This window comes from Salmo salar, chromosome ssa11 (genome assembly GCF_905237065.1).
Source record: "Salmo salar chromosome ssa11, Ssal_v3.1, whole genome shotgun sequence".
NCBI classification, from domain to species: Eukaryota; Metazoa; Chordata; class Actinopteri; order Salmoniformes; family Salmonidae; genus Salmo; species Salmo salar.
Genome location: NC_059452.1, coordinates 9,439,635 through 9,458,073, shown reverse-complemented (window position 1 = coordinate 9,458,073; position 18,439 = coordinate 9,439,635). Strand labels below are relative to the sequence as shown.

The window sequence follows — 18,439 nt, the reverse complement described above, 5'->3', positions numbered from 1 at the left end:
TTCACAATTCCTGACATGTCATCCAAGTAAAAATTCCCTGTTTTAGGTCAGTTAGGATCACCACTTTATTTTAAGAAAGTGAAATGTCAGAATAATAGTAGAGAGAATTATTTATTTCAGCTTTTATTTCTTTCATCACATTCCCAGTGGGTCAGAAGTTTAAATACACTCAATTAGTATTTGGCAGCAGTGCCTTTAAATTGTTTAACTTGGGTCAAACGGTTTGGGTAGCCTTCCACAAGTTTCCTACAATAAGTTGGGTGAATTCTGGCCCATTCATCCTGACAGAGCTGGTGTAACTGAGTCAGGTTTGTAGGCCTCCTTGTTCGCACACGCTTTTTCAGTTCTGCCCACAAATGTTCCACATGATTGAGGTCAGGGCTTTCTGATGGTCACTCCAATACCTTAACTTTTGTTGTCCTTAGGCCATTTTGCCACAACTTTGGAAGTATGCTTCGGGTCATTGTCCATTTGGAAGACCCATTTGCGACCAAGCTTTAACTTCCACATATTTTTCCCACATATTTTTCCTTCCTCATGTTGTCATCTATTTTGTGAAGTGCACCAGTCCCTCCTGCAGCAAAAGCACCCCCACAACATGATGCTGCCACCCCCGTGCTTCATCAGACCAGAGGACATTCCTCCAAAAAGTACGATCTTTGTCCCCATTGTGCAGTTGCAAACCGTTGTCTGGCTTTTTTTATGGCAGTTTTGGAGCAGTGGCTTCTTCCTTGCTGAGCGGCCTTTCATGTTGTCAATATAGGACTAATTTTACTGTGGATATAGATACTTTTGTACCCATTTCCTCCAGCATCTTCACAAGGTCCTTTGCTGTTGTTCTGGGATTGATTTGCACTTTCTCACCAAAGTACGTTCATCTCTAGGAGATGTCTCCTTGCTGAGTGGTATGACTGCTGCGTGGTCCTATGGTGTTTATACTTGCATACTATTGTTTGTACAGATGAACGTGGTACCTTCAGGCATTTGGAAATTGCTCCCAAGGATAAACCAGACTTGTGGAGGTCTACAATTTTATTTCTGAGGTCTTGGCTGATTTCTTTTGATTTTCCCATGATGTCAAGCAAAGAGGCACTGAGTTTGAAGGTAGGCCTTGTAATACATCCACAGGTACACCTCCAATTGACTCAAAATGATGTCAATTAGCCTATCAAAAGCTTCTAAAGCCATGACATCATTTTCTGGAATGTTCCAAGCTGTTTAAAGGCACAGTCAACTTAGTGTATGTAAACATCTGACCCACTGGAATTGTGATACAGTGAGTTATAAGTGAAATAATCTGTCTGTAAACAATTGTTGTAAAAATGACTTGTGTCATGCACAAAGTAGATGTCCTAACCGACTTGCCAAAACTATAGTTTGTTAACAAGAAATTTGTGGAGTGGTTGAAAAACGAGTTTTAATGACTCCAACTTAACGGTAACCTTCCAACTTCAACTGTATATACATGGGTTGGATTTGCAAAAGACAGCAGACAATGTGTGTCACAGAACAAATACGTCAAGCAAGGTCAAAAAGTAGCAGACAGATTTAAACTGAAAACAACAAAGTTATAACACTGCATGAAAAGCATGTCTGGTACCAACTTTGTTATAGAAATGGCAATGGAATAAAATATGGCACTTAAGCTGTAACAGTGAAGAGACGTGCCACCTCTTCCATCCCAAATGTCATTAATACGGGGAAAATAACTAAATCGAAGGATGGGCAATGTAATCCCTTCCTTGGGAGTTTACTATCCCACTTCCTCCATGCCCCCACCGCTCTACAAGACATCTGAGGACACATTGGTTTTACACTTTTTGTAAGAATATGTATGGCTAGCTTTCCACGAGTGCTATTGATGTGAATGGACTGTTCCAACAACCAATTAAATTTAGCAAGAGAAGAGAGAGTGGGGCCTTTGAAAATGTTGCACGATATCAGCATGGTTCCACACTTATGCAATCTGCTTGTAACCACCAATTACTCTCCAAGAATGAAAATACTTCTTAGCATGTGAACTAGGTCTGTGACGATAGCAGTATTGCAATATTTTTTCAAGGGCAAAAATGAAAACATGAAGCAGACCAAACTCTTTGGTCCTTTAAAAACCTGCTGTATGTAAAATATTGTGTCCTAATAGCTTGGGAAAATGACTCAATGACAACATTAGGGCTGTTTTCCTAAAGAAGTTAAATTCACTTAGTGTTTTTTTCCTTGCCAAGATACTAGAGTGTTGCGATACTGGTATTGTCCCGGCAGGGTTTCTGTTAGCCGGTAAATGCCGTCTTTTGGCCGATAAAATAAATTAAATAAATACATTTGTTGCTGGGCGGAAGAAAAAAAATACATTACAAAATGATGCTTTTTATTCATTGATGGAAATACTACTCGATGTGCTCCAACTTCAAAGGCAAATATACTTCATAGGCTAATAAAGCCACAGCCTGCTTGGAAATTTGTGTTGGGTGTGTGTGTGAGGTTCTGTGTGAGGTTCTCATAAGGGACTTCAGCTAAGTGTACTCAGACTGAGCTAAATTGGCAAAGATTTTGTTGATTATCCCCGTTTCCAGTGTGCCCGCCGAGATGGGATTCTTTCTCCAAAACAGAGTAAAGACGGCCTCAAGATCACGCCTTCTTGAGGACAAAGTAACGAGGCTGATATGCATCACAAGCTGCTGCAAGGAGTAGGACAGCGTTGACTTCCCAACGGCAGCGGCTCACTTTGAGCAGGCCAAGGTCCGCCGCAAACTCAGGTAAAGAGGCAAATGATTGTGTTCGTCAGGCCCTGTCCTAGCAGTTTTGCTGCCCAAGGCAAGATCAACATATGCCGCCCTGTGTCATGAATAGTATAAAGATTTGGAATGGATTGATAGACTAGAGTAATGATATGCACAATTGGTGCATTTCAGTGGAGCTTATTCAGTAGCACTTGGAAATAAAACATTGTTGCCAACTATTCACATTGGAGAGTTACAATGTTGCAATCACCAGACAGCCAACTGCCTATAGTAGGAAACAGAGTTGTTGCCAATAAGCCACGTATATCACACATTACATCAGTCAAGACCCCACGATAGCTCAAATTACAATAAAACATAAAAACGTTATAACATCATTCAGTAGAACTGTAAAAAGAGTGAGATATAATTTAAGCTTTGGAAACAAGCTCTTTCATAAATGCATAGAGCGGGACTCATTTCACTGGAGCGTTGTAAAATACGATATTTCTCAATGAATGAATCAGCCGTAACGAATATAGTTTATTTACGTATCGAATTTGATTGTCCAACATAAGTTTTATAATTTGCTCATTTTGCGTCCGCCTAGAGTGTCCTCAATCCACTGCTGTGGTGCCGAATCGCAGCGGGCAACAATTTAAAAGATTTTACTGAGTTACAGTTCATATGAAGAAATCAGTTAATTGAAATAAATTAAATTTGGACACACTTCCAAATTCTCTAAAACGATGTTGAGGTGGCTTATGGTAAAGAAATGAACATTCAATTCTATGGCAACAGCTCTGGTGGACGTTCCTGCAGTCAGCCTGCTAATTGCACGCTCCCTAAAACTTGAGACATCTGTGGCATTGTGTTGTGTGACAAAACTGCACATTTTAAGGTGGCCTTTTATTGTCCCCAGCACAAGGTGCACCTGTGTAATGATCATGCTGTTTAATCGGCTTCTTGATATGCGACACCTGTCAGGTGGATGGATTATCTTGGCAAAGGAGAAATGCTCACTAACAGGGATGTAAACAAATTTGAGCACAAAATTTGAGCGAAAATACGCTTTTTGTGCATATGGAACATTTCTGGGATATTTTATTTCAGCTCATGAAACATGGGACCAACACTTTACATGTTGCGTTTATATTTTTGTTCAGTGTAGTGAATCTTAACCCTAAACCGTTTCCTAACCTGCTACGACAAGTCAAATCTGACGTTAATTTGACTAAAGCTGGATCTCTTCTAGCCACGACCGGCTGGCCCTGGTGTTCGTAGACAGCCATTTTATTTCTGTTATTAGGCCTGGGTTGTATTTGAGAGGCCTAGATTGCAATTGAAAACAGCTGTGTTTTGTTATTTATTAATTCAAATGTTCATACAAATAGCCTATAGGCCAGGTCATTCGCAAATTATATTAGACAAATATTATATTTTGAAGATGTATTTCATTACTGTGTAGGTGACTTGTTCTTCTAGGCCAAATGTTTTTTTCTTTTCTAAATAATATTCAATTATGATTTACAGCAGGGATGAAGATGCAAAGGGCAATGTTTTGCTTTTCAATAAAAACCTGTCATGTTGGTATAAGAACATTGTTCTACTTTATTTTATTACAACTTTACAGGCAAATTTCTATTCTGTTAAAATGAATTACAATAATCTACATGTGATTTGGAGCACAGTGGGTGGACGCCCTAATGCGTTACACACCCAACGCATATGGACATCCGGTAAATTAGAATCCTGCCGGTCACGTTGTCCAGCGCCAAATTCTCCTGACGCAAACCCTGATGCACATGCCTATCCATCTAACACTAATGACCCCTGCTGCTGCAGATGTACTAGTGGACGGGTCAAAACAGCAGAGACCGCAAAGAAAGTGGGATTCATAATAAGACGTCAAAATAAATTAGGATGACCTAGGAGAGCCTATAAGTTGTTCCATCACTGCTAATATAGAGAACCAATAGCATACCTAAGCGCTTTTCTAAACCAAATTATTGTCTGCCCTAGAAGATAAAGATTCAGGATAATGACTCAATTAAGCAGCAACACACACACACACACACAGACGTTCAACTTAACTAACATCCCACACTGTTGTGTAATTGCACAACTCTTTCTTTGCAATATGTCTCGCTGAATATGTGCATCAGCCAGTCTGCATTTGGCAAGAGCTTTGAGATGAAGATGGGGAGAGCCATATGCATTGACTGTGATTGTATTTCAGACCCTCTGCTTTAATCATTGCTGAGAAGCTCCACACGCATGCACGCACGCACGCACGCGCACGCGCACGCGCACACACACACACACACACACAAACACACCGGTTAACGCATCTCTTCCTCTTTCCCAAACAGCTGTTACAGTTCATTGTTAATGGCACCACCCACATCAATTATATATGAGCAGCATTCCGGAGAGTCTGTCTGTCGAGCTTAGTGGAGAGCCATACACACCACATTGAGTTCACAACTTACTCTCACAGAGAGGAGGAACAGGTAACATCTGCTGTACTAGCGTTCTGAAATGAAGTTCTTATCAGGAGGCAAAGTTATCATTATTGCTTTTAAATGATTTACATTCATTCCGGTGATTTACCTAGTCTTTTTTCCATAATATAAGTGTTGAGCTTTTGTTACAAATGCATAGGTCAGATTAATTCAATATTGTTTTAATTGTACACATTTTAACTCTTGACTTCAGTTCAGGGCATCCCTGTTTGAATTCTATAACACATCAGTATTAAAAATAACTTTTCAGATTAGATGTCAATACCATAGTGCCCTATAAGCTCATTACAGGGCTCATGGCCCTGGGTCTGAACTCCTCCCTATGCAACTGGATCCTGGATTTCCCGACGGGCCTGATTTACAACAATGACGTGACAGCTTACAGGGAGGAGGTAGGTACTCTGACGACGTTGTGCCCATGCTTGACACGCCCTCAACCTCATCAATGGGGCCACTGTGGAGACGGTCAGTAACTTCCCATTTCTCGGCGTACACATCTCAGAGAAGCTGAAATGGTCTAACCAAACGGACACCGTGGTGAAGGAACGACAGCGACTCTTCAACCCATGCATGTGTAGAAATTCGGTCTGTCCCTGAGGGCCCTCACAGGGTTCTACAAGAGCACGATCGAGAGCATACCGTAGGGCTGCATCACAGTCTGGAATGGCAACTACACTGCCGCGGATCGCAAGGCTCTTCAGAGGGTGATATGTGCAGCCGAACACATCATTGGGTGCACACTGCTTGCCCTACAGGAAACCTACAACACCAGGTTTCACAGGAAGGTCAAGAAGATCATCAAGGATCCCAGCCACGCCCTGCTCTCCCTGCTTCAATCCCTCAGACAACGCAGAAGCGGCATGGCAAAAACTGGAAGATTGGCAAATAGTTTCTATCTCAGACCATCAGGCCGCAGAATAGCCACCACTAGTCAGCTACCTGCTCTCCCCTCACCCCTGCTAGTCCCCTATGGATACCCCCCCACTTCCCCTACAGACATTTCTAAAATCACATTGCTGGGATTGGGTGAGTCACATCTCACCAACCTGAGGTATATTGTTGGGCAAAAAAACGAAAAATAAGGGCAGGGTTCCCCAACTGGCGGCTCGTGGGTGATTTTATATGGTCCCCCAAGTTTTTGAGCAAAAATAAATATACTTTATTTTCCCTTTTTTTTTGGACATAAGACTGTAAAAACACCAGCAAATCAGCTCCAAGTGATTTTAATTTAGGAAATCTGTTCCAAAGTATTCCCACACATAATAAAGAGAGATACAGTGCCTTCAGAAAATGTTCACACCTTGATGTTTTCCACATTTTGTTGTGTTACAGGCCTTCACATCAAACCCCATAATAAAGTGGAATTACGTTTTTTTTAAATGTTACAAATTAAAAATGAAAAGCTGAATTGTCTTGAGTCAATAAGTATTCAACCCTTTTGTTATGGCAAGCCTAAATAAATTCAGCAGTAAACATTTGCAAGGACACTGTGACAATAATCATTTTTAACATGATTTTTGAATGATTACCTCATCTCTGTACCCCACACATACAATTATCTGTAAGGCCCCTCAGTCGAGCAGTGAAATACAAACACAGATTCAACCACAAAGGCAAGTGAGGTTTTCCAGTGCCTCGCAATCAATCTATTGGTAGATTACATTTTTTTTGGTTTTATTATGTATATCCCTTTGAGCATGGTGAAGTTAATAATTACACTTTGGATGGTGTATCAATACACCCAGTCACTATAAAGATACAGGTGTCCTTCCTAACTCAGTTGTCAGAGAGGAAAGAAAAAGCTCAGGGATTTCACCATTAGGCCAATAGTGACTTTAAAACAGTTACAGAGTTTAATGGCTGTGACAGGAGAAAAGTGAGGATGGATCAACAACATTGTAGTTACTCCACAATACTAACCTAATTGACAGAGTGAAAAGAAGGAAGCATGTAAATAACACAAATACTCCAAAACGTGCATCCTGTTTGCAACAAGGCACTAAAGTAATACTGTAAAAGATGTGGCAAAGAAATTCACTTTTTGTCCAGAATACTAAGTGTTATGTTTGGGGAAAATCCAATACAACACATTACTGAGTACCACTCTAGATATTTTCAAGCATAGTGTTGGCTGCATCATGTTATGAGTTAAGCACGGGCAAAATCCTAGTGGAAAACCTGGTTCAGTCTGCTTTCCACCAGACACTGGAAGATGAATTCACCTTTCAGCAGGTCAATAACCTAAAACACAAGGCCAAATTTACACTGGAGTTGCTTACCAAGAAGAACATGTTCCTGAGTGGCCTCGTTATAGTTTTGACTTAAATCTATTTGAAAATCTATGGCAAGAACTGAAAATGTTCTTGTCTACCAATGATCAACAACCAATCTGACAGAGCTTGAAGATTTTGGGCAAATTTCCACAATCCAGGTGTGGAAAGCTCTTAGAGATTTACCCAGAAAGACTCACAGCTGTAATCACTGCCAAAGGTGTTTCTATAAAGTACTGACTCAGTGGTGTGAATACTTATGTAAATGAGATATTTCTGTACTTCATTTTCAATACATTTGCAAGCATTTCTAAAAACATGTTTTCACTTTGTCATTATGGGGTATTATGTGTAGTTGGGTGATAATTAAAAATAATATTTAATCGATTTTGAATTCAAGTTGTAACAACGACATTTGGAATAAGTGAAGGGGTATGAATACTTTCTAAAGGCTCTGTATATGTGATCGTGTAAGCAAGGTTTGAAATGATTATTATTTAGTGAAATATCATATCTGTTTGGGCTTCTTGCGGTCAATTTGCAGTCAACAAATTATTTGCAGTCTACAAATTATGTTCTGATTATCTGCTCAAGAAAAATAATTTGTTGATAAACCCTGGTCGGTCTAGGGAATACCATAGGCTTCCGCTTCCTATATTCTGGGATAAGTTTCCTGTTTCTTCAATTCTTATTTGATTACCCCCAAATGAACAATCTTTGGACAATTAGCATGGGGACCAAACACTCAAAAGTTACAGACCTACGGTACGTACAGAGGTGAATTAGAAGTGAAATCCTCTATAAAAGTCATGGCTTAGTTTGAGGATAATGTTCTTCCCCAATGTCTATTGTAGGTAATGGGTATAATGATGCGCTGAACCGCTAGGAGTACACTACAGTAACTGCCGCTGGCTTCGGCAACAAAAGAAAATACTTAAAATAGACACGGTTACATAACATATTACAACCTTTAAAATAATAGCTTGTCAACAAAACCCTCAAACACAGAATGTTAAAGAAAACGAAACCCAGAAAAGGTGCTTGATTGGGCACTGAATGCATTAGAGCAGAATAACTCAGTGAGTTTTATATTTAGAGGTGGTGTTCTGAGCAGCGGGCCTCTGCTCTCTGTCTTTGACCTGATGTCAGGAATAACCTGGCCTGAAGCAGAGTAATAACCAGACCATGACACTATGTGAGCCTGATGATAAACAGAGCCACTGAATCTCCCATACCCTTAAGTATGGGACAAAAGTAGAATGCACTCAGCATGGTCCTGCAGGGATAGTACTGTGAAATGAACCCAACCATTAAGACCAGTGACGGGCAAGATGGACAGAGAGAGAAAGCATTACAGAATAGCAGTCAGTGCTGGGCTTGGATCTGAAACAATCCCCACAGAGGAATGAAAGATGGAAAGAAAGGTTGGGCATATCTTTATGAGTAGGCCTAAGTTTCTTGTTCCACCCCAACAAATCGACCATCCCAACCAATCGACAACTTCAACAATGTCGGTCCACTCACAGTTGCTGATTTCAGGTAGGTCGTACTTGGTGAAGTCCCACCACTGGAGGCGGTAGGTAGTGTTGGCGATGTTACTAGCCACAGCTGACTGACCGTCACCAATAACCGCACCTAGGAGAAGAAAACAGAGAAACAAAAAAAATGCACAAATCACTTGTCATGACTGTCCTGTGAGGATCCAAATAGGTCAGCACAGCTTTTGCAATGGATGACTTCAACCAGACCCTCTCTCACCCACAGCGGGGGGGGGGGGGGAGGAGGGAACTGGTGGGGGGTTGACAGTTCACACCCTGTTGAAAATCAAGGAGAGAGAACATTCCTCTCCAAATTCACACAGGAATGTTCCTTTGTCTACACAGACAGTTTCCTTCCGAAACGAATACATTCTAAAGCGAATACTGGAACAATATTTCTAACATAGAATGTGGGGAATGGTCAGAGACGATCTAAAGAATAATAATGTCATATGGGTTGTTATTTTGTGATGTCATAAAAATTTTGTTATAAAGGAACTACTGTAACTTGAAATCTCCATCCTCTACATTGTGTATGAAATATGGAATATGATGAAAGTATTTTTGTAAAGATATGGATTTGACTTTAGGAGGCAGCAGAGATCTGTTTTTTCTATAAACTTTGCACAGTAAGTAGCCACAGCCAGTGAGGTCAGAGAGCGTGTCAGCTTGACGGAACCGTCCCTTTCAACCAGAGTGTATAAAAGGATTGGTAAAGAAATTAACATTTAGACCAGAAAGGCGTCGAGCTGCAGCTCACGTCCAAAGTGGTTCGAACTCTGAAATCTCAAAACAAGGTAGAGACGATAACGTCACCTCCCGAACAATGATTAGCTGTCCTAAGTAAAGTATCTACAAAAGCGAATTTAAGTGGGACCATTCTACTACTTTTCAAAGCGTCGTATTCTACTACAATCATCAACCTTGAGAACCATCGACATGGCTGGCTAGACTATCTTCAAATAAGCAGCTTTAGGAGCGAATGGAAGGGGAATCAACTCTGTAGTTCTGTTCAGGACTACACGACGGACAAAGACATTTACACGTAAATACATTCATGATTTCTTACTCCAAACAGGTGGCGGTTCGTCTGCAAAGTTTGTGATTACTGTGAGAGTAGTTCTAAATGTACCAAAGTATTATGTCTCTGTCCCTCTCTCTCTCGCCCTCTCCATGTCAGTCTAATGTATTAAGTGTGTATGTTTATCCTGTGTTATCATTTAGTTAGCTAGTAAATAAATAGTTTAACCAATTTGTGTAGTACTGAATCATAAGTAAGGCTGGGGTTTTTGCAGATGCAGGAGGCTATGACTATTCAGAATGATGATATGATACAAGGTTATGATTAATATGTTGACTGTTTTATGGATGTGATAGGTAAAGTCCTTTAGAGTTATATTCTGGAGATGGTAACTCTTTAAACAACCGCTCTCGTGGTGCCCCAAATTCCTAATGAGTTAATTGTTTAATGATTCATTTAAATCAGGTAACAATGAAACATAGTTAGTTGATTAGATAAATAACAATCATCAGATAAATGCAAGTAAAGCCACGACACATTTCTATAATACCTATATTAGGTTATGGGAAAAAAGTGTTTTCTATTTTACAGTTTTGGAATTCTGTCAAGCCTTTTTTGAGCTGTCATCCAACAATAGGGAAAACCGCAGTGGTCCAGTACCAGGGTTTTTCCTGTCTGCTCAGTCATCATTCTCAGTAAACAACATACTATCGACCAGAAGTGTAAATGCTTCTGGTCGAGTAAATGAAAAATAAAAAAATAAACGTTTCTTATGTTGACGCTCGCTCATGAACAAACCAGTGGTTTTGTTTTCCTGGAGTGTTATGTTAATAGGATGCCATTAACGTGGCTGATGAGAATGGAATCCTGACAAGGTGCACATATGTCAGTGTAGGACTAATGTCAAATCAAAAAGGTATGGGTGAAAAACTACAGTGCACAAAAACCATTTAATAACCATCAAAGGTAGATACTGGTGTCTGTATGCTGTTATAGCAAAAAGGGAAATCTAGAACATATATTATTCATAAGAATGTCTAAACCTACGAGGCAAAGAACTGCTCTAAAATTCTGTAAAATGTGTGAAAAGAAATGCATTAATACTGCAATATCGCCAATTGAAAAGTCCTAATGAATAATGAGGTATAGGCCTAAATCATAAATGAATTTACTGGTTCTGATTTGATGTCAGAACAAACTTCCACCAGTCAGTACATAGTAAATGTCTGTAGTAACTGCACCAGAGGCAGAAACATCAATAGTAACTGCCCATCAGCTACAGTAAATGCCTCAAGTAATTACATACACTTGACACATTTTCTGTCTGTGACAGTATGTGTGCATGTCACTCCGGGAGTCTAGGACACTTACAAACAGCAACCGCAATTATTTTTTCACAGTTAATTTGAAATGGAGATAAAGGCCTCAGGCTTGTGAGACAAAAACAAGTTGTTGTACTGACTTGACAGCAAAATAAACTATGATAAAGACAAGAGGCAATGGCTGTTTATACTGAGTGTTTCATCTACTTTCAAGGTGTTTAAAAAGCAAAGTAGATTAAAAACCGATCGAGTTTGCCATAATTAGCTATGCTTACATGACACAATTTTATCAAAAATTACAGAAACTGCAGTGTGACGATTAAGTGCTTAATGTTTTTATCTGCCGCACCATGGTAACGGGCTAAACCTCTTTCAAGGCTGCACTTTTCCTTCTTACAGGAATACATCAAGTTTGCTTATTTTTATTCAACTAGTCAGGTTAGAACAAATTCTTATTATCAATGATGGCCTAGGAACAGTGTGTTGACTGCCTTGTTGAGGGGCAAAACAACTGATTTTTTTACCTTGTCACCTCGTGGATTCGAACTTGCAACCTTTCGGTTACTAGTCCAACGCTCTAACCACTAGGCTACCTGCCGCGAATACATATGGTACGCTGTCTGCCCTCTGCTCTTAGTTAAGTCATTACGAGAACATTGTTTATAACTTCAGTTCCTTTTTTTTGTCCAAGATCACTGAAGTGTTGGAGCAAATGACATGTAGAGGGGCACTTGACAAGTGTTGCATTCATTTCTGACAGACCCATCATGACTCATGTCAGAGGGGGGGTGAGAAGAGGCCTAGACTCATGTAGGCTTAGTACATAGTCAGCTGCATATGTGGGGAAACCATCAGCAATGAAAATGACTGGGAAGTTATCTGCCCTTATGCTCTATTCCCCCCATTTCGTTTTGTATTAAAAAAAAATTGAATTAGCCATCGTCTTACAGTATTTCCATGCATCATTGCCTGCAATGCCCAAAAACCTGATGGCAGAGGTTCAGGAAAATAGAGTGAATTACCTATTCTCTGAGGAAGAGGGGCGCTATAACTAAAGATACCATCTGTAGTGCACTGGCTCCTCTTGACTGATTGAAACAGAGTGGAAGGGCAGTAGATCTTTAAAGAGTGGATTTCACAAGTACTAGGCCTATACACCGGAAATACAAAGTACACGTTTTATGAGAAATGTAAAATTTGAAAGCAGACACCGGTCAATAAACTAAACATTTCTAATAATTTCATGGTTTAGAAATGTTTTATGATGATTCATCTTTGGAAAATCACGCTTGTCAGAATGATATGTGGCAAACAAACTACAGAATCTAGACTAGCACCATAGTTAGCCAGTCAATGACTAAGAGCAGTTGAAGCCCAGGCTGTTATTCGAAAAGCCTCAGCCATTTTCACACCCTCATCGGATCAAGTTACGGATTACTAGGGAATCAAACTGGAAAGTGAGAAGGATTGGAGAGTTGAACTGGATAGAAAGGAAGTGTTTGGGACAGTGTGAGAAGAAGAGTAGCAAGAATGCCTGGAGATGTTATAGGGTATGGGGACAATGGAAAAAAATAAGGGAGTTGGCGAACAAGGGACGGAGCGAGCGTAAGTGGTAGTATTTGATGCATATTACTCATAAGCTGCATTTTACTTCCCCCTGGTCTCTCAGTCCAGATTTAAAACCAGATACATTTTCACAGCTCCCCCTTAAAATTGGTCAAGGAGGGGGTCAGAGGAGTCACTGGTTCCAACCCCATGGCCACGCAGACTACACCACTGTCACATGGCACCAAGGATGCGAGAGAGAGGACCCTCATTCTCTCACATAGGAGATCTGCTCATAATTGTACCACATGGTGGGTTTGGAGATTGACCACAACTCACAGACTCACTGCGCTCATACATAAAAAGAGAGAGGACTGATAGCGCTCCAGTATATTTACACCAGCGGGAGAAGACCCATGTTATAGTCACACTATAATACACAGAGGAGCAGCCATATGAGGATCAAGCACCCGGTGTCATATTGCGTCATGCAAATGCAACCACTGGCCTTCTAGGAGTCTCTGTAAATTCGGAGAAAAACTACTACATGAGCGCATATTCAAAAACACACACATTTTATTCCGCTCTATTAGGAGACTAAGATCGAACTAGACAGAATAAGGACAGTCATTTTCCAACATCACTTAGACATTTCTCTGCTGGGGTTGTTTGCACTTTAAAAAGGAGAGGGAGTCACAAGTCTCAGAGAAAGACGCTTGTTGCTTTTTCCCACAGCCATTTTTATACCAGTTGAATGGCTGCTACTGCTGGTATTTGGTTCACATAGGGAGGTCTGAAACATCTGAATAATGGCCCCTTCCTGGCCACTCATATCCCCACATGGGTTGACCTCCCATAAACCAGATAACCTCTACTGCACATCTTGTTCTGTACATAAAATGGACATTTCTCCAGCAAGATTGCTTGCTAGGTGCTTATGGCTTTCTATGTCAGGATACAGCTAGTGGTGTTTGTTTATGGCTGAGCTACAAATGTTCAGTAGCTGCTTCAAGCTACCCAGTGTGAGCGCATCTGATCAACAGAAGGCAGAGAAATGGGATGCAGCTCTTACAATACATACGAAAAGAAAGTAAATCACAGCGGGTACACTAACATATGAAAAACATAATGCAGTGCTGCAGCAGCATGGAAGCATGTAAAGTGGAGCTATAGAATTTAAGGTGTGACAACTGCCCAATAGCAGAGTAGGGAGTAATCACCCATCTTATCAAAGTTACATGAAATCACAGCGGATTTGGTTGCTGTGGTTACATCAACAGTGCATTGAGGCATGACTGATGAAATTTAGAGAGGAGAAAAGATACAAGACAGTGGTAATGGCCAAGATGATTTGTTGAATATAAAATAATTCACATAATGTTTATCTGGATTAAAAAACTTGAAATAAAACTGGGGAATATTTATGACAGCCCTAATACAAGAGCAATGCTAATCTCATTTGCCACACTATGAAATAACGCAAGGAATGCAACAAGAGGGGGCATTATAGAAATGGAATCAGACTGACAATCAGTCTGTGTTCTGACAGTTTAAACAGTTTACATTTTGCCAGTAGAAAGTCAATCCCTTCTCACTTCAACCGCATACCTTTAGTCTGCCACAACTGACAGAATCCGAAAGAAAGTGATGTCAAAACTAGCCCAATGTGGTTTAGATCTGAAGAGTACTGCAAAGTGTGTGCATGATTGATTCAGTGTTTGAGAACATGTCTAAAAGAGTAGGTCTATACCCATTTCTTATGCTGAAAGTCCATAGAGGCTGTAACTGGCCTGCAAAGGGTTGTGCTTTCAGGCTCAACCAAGTACACATTTTGAAGGTACCATAAACAATGATTGAGTTGGAGGCGTGCATGGCCACGCAGTCGTGGGTGAACAGGGAGTACAGGAGGGGGTTGAGCACGCACCCTTGTGAGGGTCAGCGAAGTGGAGATGGTGTTTCCTACCTTCACCACCTGGGGGTGGCCCGTTAGAAAGAAAGATGCATGAATTATGCAGAGGCCATAATAACTGGACAGGGAAGAACTTTTGGGCAGATCAGGTGTAGCTTTTAGAGTCCAACTACTGCTTGAGCGTTCTTAAATTTAAAGTGTTGACTGAGCCAGCATTACTTGCGTTTTGCAAATCAACAAACCATTAATCTACTAGAAAAAACGGATCATCTGCCATTCACCACACTGCCAGTGTGTTTTACTCAAAAGCGGAAGTGAGCCTAAAGCACAGCAGAGTGATCACCAATGCCTTCCTTAAACCCATTTTGAATTTCCAAGAGCAGAGGAGATGGAGCCTCTGTAGAGTGAATTTTTCAAAAGGCTATTGTGTATGGTTATGTTATCTCTGAACAATAACCTAATATAATAGACACACTCTATTCTAACCACCGGGCCTCTGATGACGCTTAGCACTTACTTACTTCATAAAAAAACACTTAATGGAATAAGTAGGTAGGTTTTTATCGTTTGGTGATGAGAAAGCTGCTGTCAGCTGTCCGACACAGCTCTCAGGAAAGTATTACAAAACCCAAATGCATATCCTTTGGGAATTTCCAGGCAAGACTTTAAAGAGCCCATAACAGTATGAAGCACTGGTGTGTTCCTGCCATAGACTCCATAAACGTCCCTCCTCCATAAGACCTAGGAGGGAGGAGAAAGATCTTCAAGTAATGGCCACCATTACTGGCTCCACAGCCACAGGTCAACACTACCCCCTAGCTGGGCCTAGACAACATACACAATACACCATAGCCTCTAAAGCAAGGGTATTCAACCGGGGGTCCAGAGACCCACAGGTACTGCAGGGGGTTCGAGAAATATATACAGTCGGAAGTTTACATACACCTTAGCCAAATACATTTAAACTCAGTTTTTCACAATTCATCCTAGTACAAATTCCCTGTCTTATGTCAGTTAGGATCACCACTTTATTTCAAGAATGTGAAATGTCAGAATAATAGTAGAGAGAATGATTTATTTCAGCTTTTATTTCTTTCATCACATTCCCAGTGGGTCAGAAGTTTACATACACTGAATTAGTATTTGGTAGCATTGGCATTACAGTGTTAAACTTGGGTCAAACACTTCGGGTAGCCTTTCACAAGCTTCCCACAATAAGTTGGGTGAATTTTGGCCCATTCCTCCTGACAGAGCCGGTGTAACTGAGTCAGGTATGTAGTAGGCCTCCTTGCTCGCACACGCTTTTTCAGTTCTGCCCACAAATTTTCTACATGATTGAGGTCAGGGCTTTGTGACGGCCCACTCCAATACCTTAACTTTGTTGTCCTTAAGCCATTTTGCCACAACTTTGGAAGTATGCTTGGGGTCATTGTCCATTTGGAAGACCCATTTGCGACCAAGCTTTAACTTCCTGACTGATGTCTTGAGATGTTGCTTCAATATATCCACATAATTTTCCCTCCCCATGATGCCATCTATTTTGTGAAGTGCACCAGTCCCTCCTGCAACAAAGCACCCCCACAGCATGATGCTGCCACCCCCGTGCTTCATCGTTGGGATGGGGTTCTTCGGCTTGCAAGCCATCCCCTTTTTCCTCCAAACATAACGATGGTCATTATGACCAAACAGTTCTATTTTTGTTTCATCATACCAAAGGACATTTCTCCAAAAAGTACGATCTTTGTCCCCATGTGCAGTTGCAAACCGTAGTCTGGCTTTTTTATGGCGGTTTTGGAGCAGTGGCTTCTTCCTTGCAGAGCAGCCTTTCAGGTTATGTCGATACAGGACTCGTTTTACTGTGGATATAGATATTTTTGTACCTGTTTCCTCCAGCATCTTCACAAGGTCCTTTGCTGTTGTTCTGGGACCAAAGTAGGTGCATCTCTAGGAGACAGAACGCGTCTCCTTCCTGGGCGGTATGACGGCTGCGTGGTCCCATGGTGTTTATACTTGCGTACTATTGTTTGTACAGATGAACGTGGTACCTTAAGGTGTTTGGAAATTGCTTCCAAGGATGAGCCAGACCTGTGGAGGTTACATTTTTTTTTCCTGAGGTCATGGCTGATTTCTTTTGATTTTCCCATGATGTAAAGCAAAGAGGCAATGAGTTTGAAGGTAGGCCTTGAAATACATCCACAGGTACACCTCCAATTGACTCAAATTATGTCAATTAGCCTATCAGAAGCTACTAAAGCCATGACCTAATTTTCTGGAATTTTCCAAGCTGTTTAAAGGCACAGTCATCTTAGTGTATGTAAACTTCTGACCTACTGGAATTGTGATGAAGCGAATTATAAGCGAAATAATCTGTCTGTAAACAATTGTTGTAAAAATGACTTGTATCATGCACAAAGTAGATGTCCTAACCGACTTGCCAAAACTATAGTTTGTTAACAAGAAATTTGTGGAGTGGTTGAAAAACAAGTTTTAGTGACTGCAACCTCAGTGCATGTAAACTTCCGACTTCAGCTGTATATATAAAAATAATAATAAAACATTGATATAAAAATACATGTTTTTATGAATATTGCTAGCAACAACAGAATAAACACATTTTCAATTACATACCTACAGTAGAAAAGAGGAGAATATAAATTCTAATGATTCTCAACTGCTAATATTGAGCAAATTACACTCACTGGAGCTAATTACACTCACTGGAGTATCTGACATAGGCTTTGAAAAAGCACCCGCGAGTACCAGTCGCGGCAAGTGCTACTGGCTGCTGGTAAGCTTTCTTGACTGATGCTATTTGTGAAAATGTGTTTGGAGTTACGTTTCTATCTAATAGGCTATGTTACAGTTTACACTTCCTCCTCCATTTATAATGTCAGGAGGTCAAAATTAAAAACAATGTACCAAATCTATGAACTAAAAATGTTTGATTACTGGCCTCCCGAGTGGTGCAGAGGTCTAAGGCACTGCATCACAGTGCTAGAGGCGTTACTACAGACCCGGGTTCATTCCAGGGCTGTGCCACAACCGGCTGTGGCACAGCCCAGGACGGTGCACAATTGGCCCAGCGTCGTCCAGGTTAGGGGAGGGTTTGACCGGGGGGGCTTTACTTGGCTCAATGCACCCTAGCGACACCTTGTGGCGAGCCGGGTGCCTGCAGGCTGACCCCGGTCGCCAGTTGAACGGTGTTTCCTCCCACACATTGGTGCGGCTGGCTTCCGGGTTAAGCTGGCAGGTGTTAAGGAGCACGGTTAGGCGGGTCATGTTTCAAGGGACGCATGACTCCACCTTCGCTTCTCCCAAGCCTGTTGGGGAGTTGCAGCGATGAGACAAGATCGAAATTGAGGAGAAAAAGGGGGGTAAAATACAAACAAACAAAAATAAATAATATGGTTGATTACTTCTCCTTGCTATTAACCTGATAAGACGATAACATTTGTTTTGTGCTAACATATTATGGGGGTCCCTTGGTCGCCGGTTTGCCTGGGCGGGTGTCCCTGGGCAAAAAAAGCTTAAGGACCCCTGCTCTAAAAACTCTTGCTTTATTGCATCATGATGAAACATTGAGAATAAA

The 18,439-nt window shown here is 41.0% G+C and overlaps 1 protein-coding gene across 4 annotated transcripts in view; it reads right to left on the bottom strand.

Annotated features, from left to right (window-relative positions):
• The window catches only part of LOC106561945 (activating molecule in BECN1-regulated autophagy protein 1A), a 113,359-nt gene that overhangs the window by 35,172 nt on the left and 59,748 nt on the right, over positions 1 to 18,439 (bottom strand). For all 4 annotated transcript variants that reach the window (XM_014126406.2, XM_045689022.1, XM_014126404.2 and 1 more), the window contains one exon: positions 9,040 to 9,150. In XM_014126406.2, coding sequence (XP_013981881.1) covers positions 9,040 to 9,150 — 111 coding nt within the window. The remainder of the gene's footprint in view (positions 1 to 9,039; positions 9,151 to 18,439) is intronic.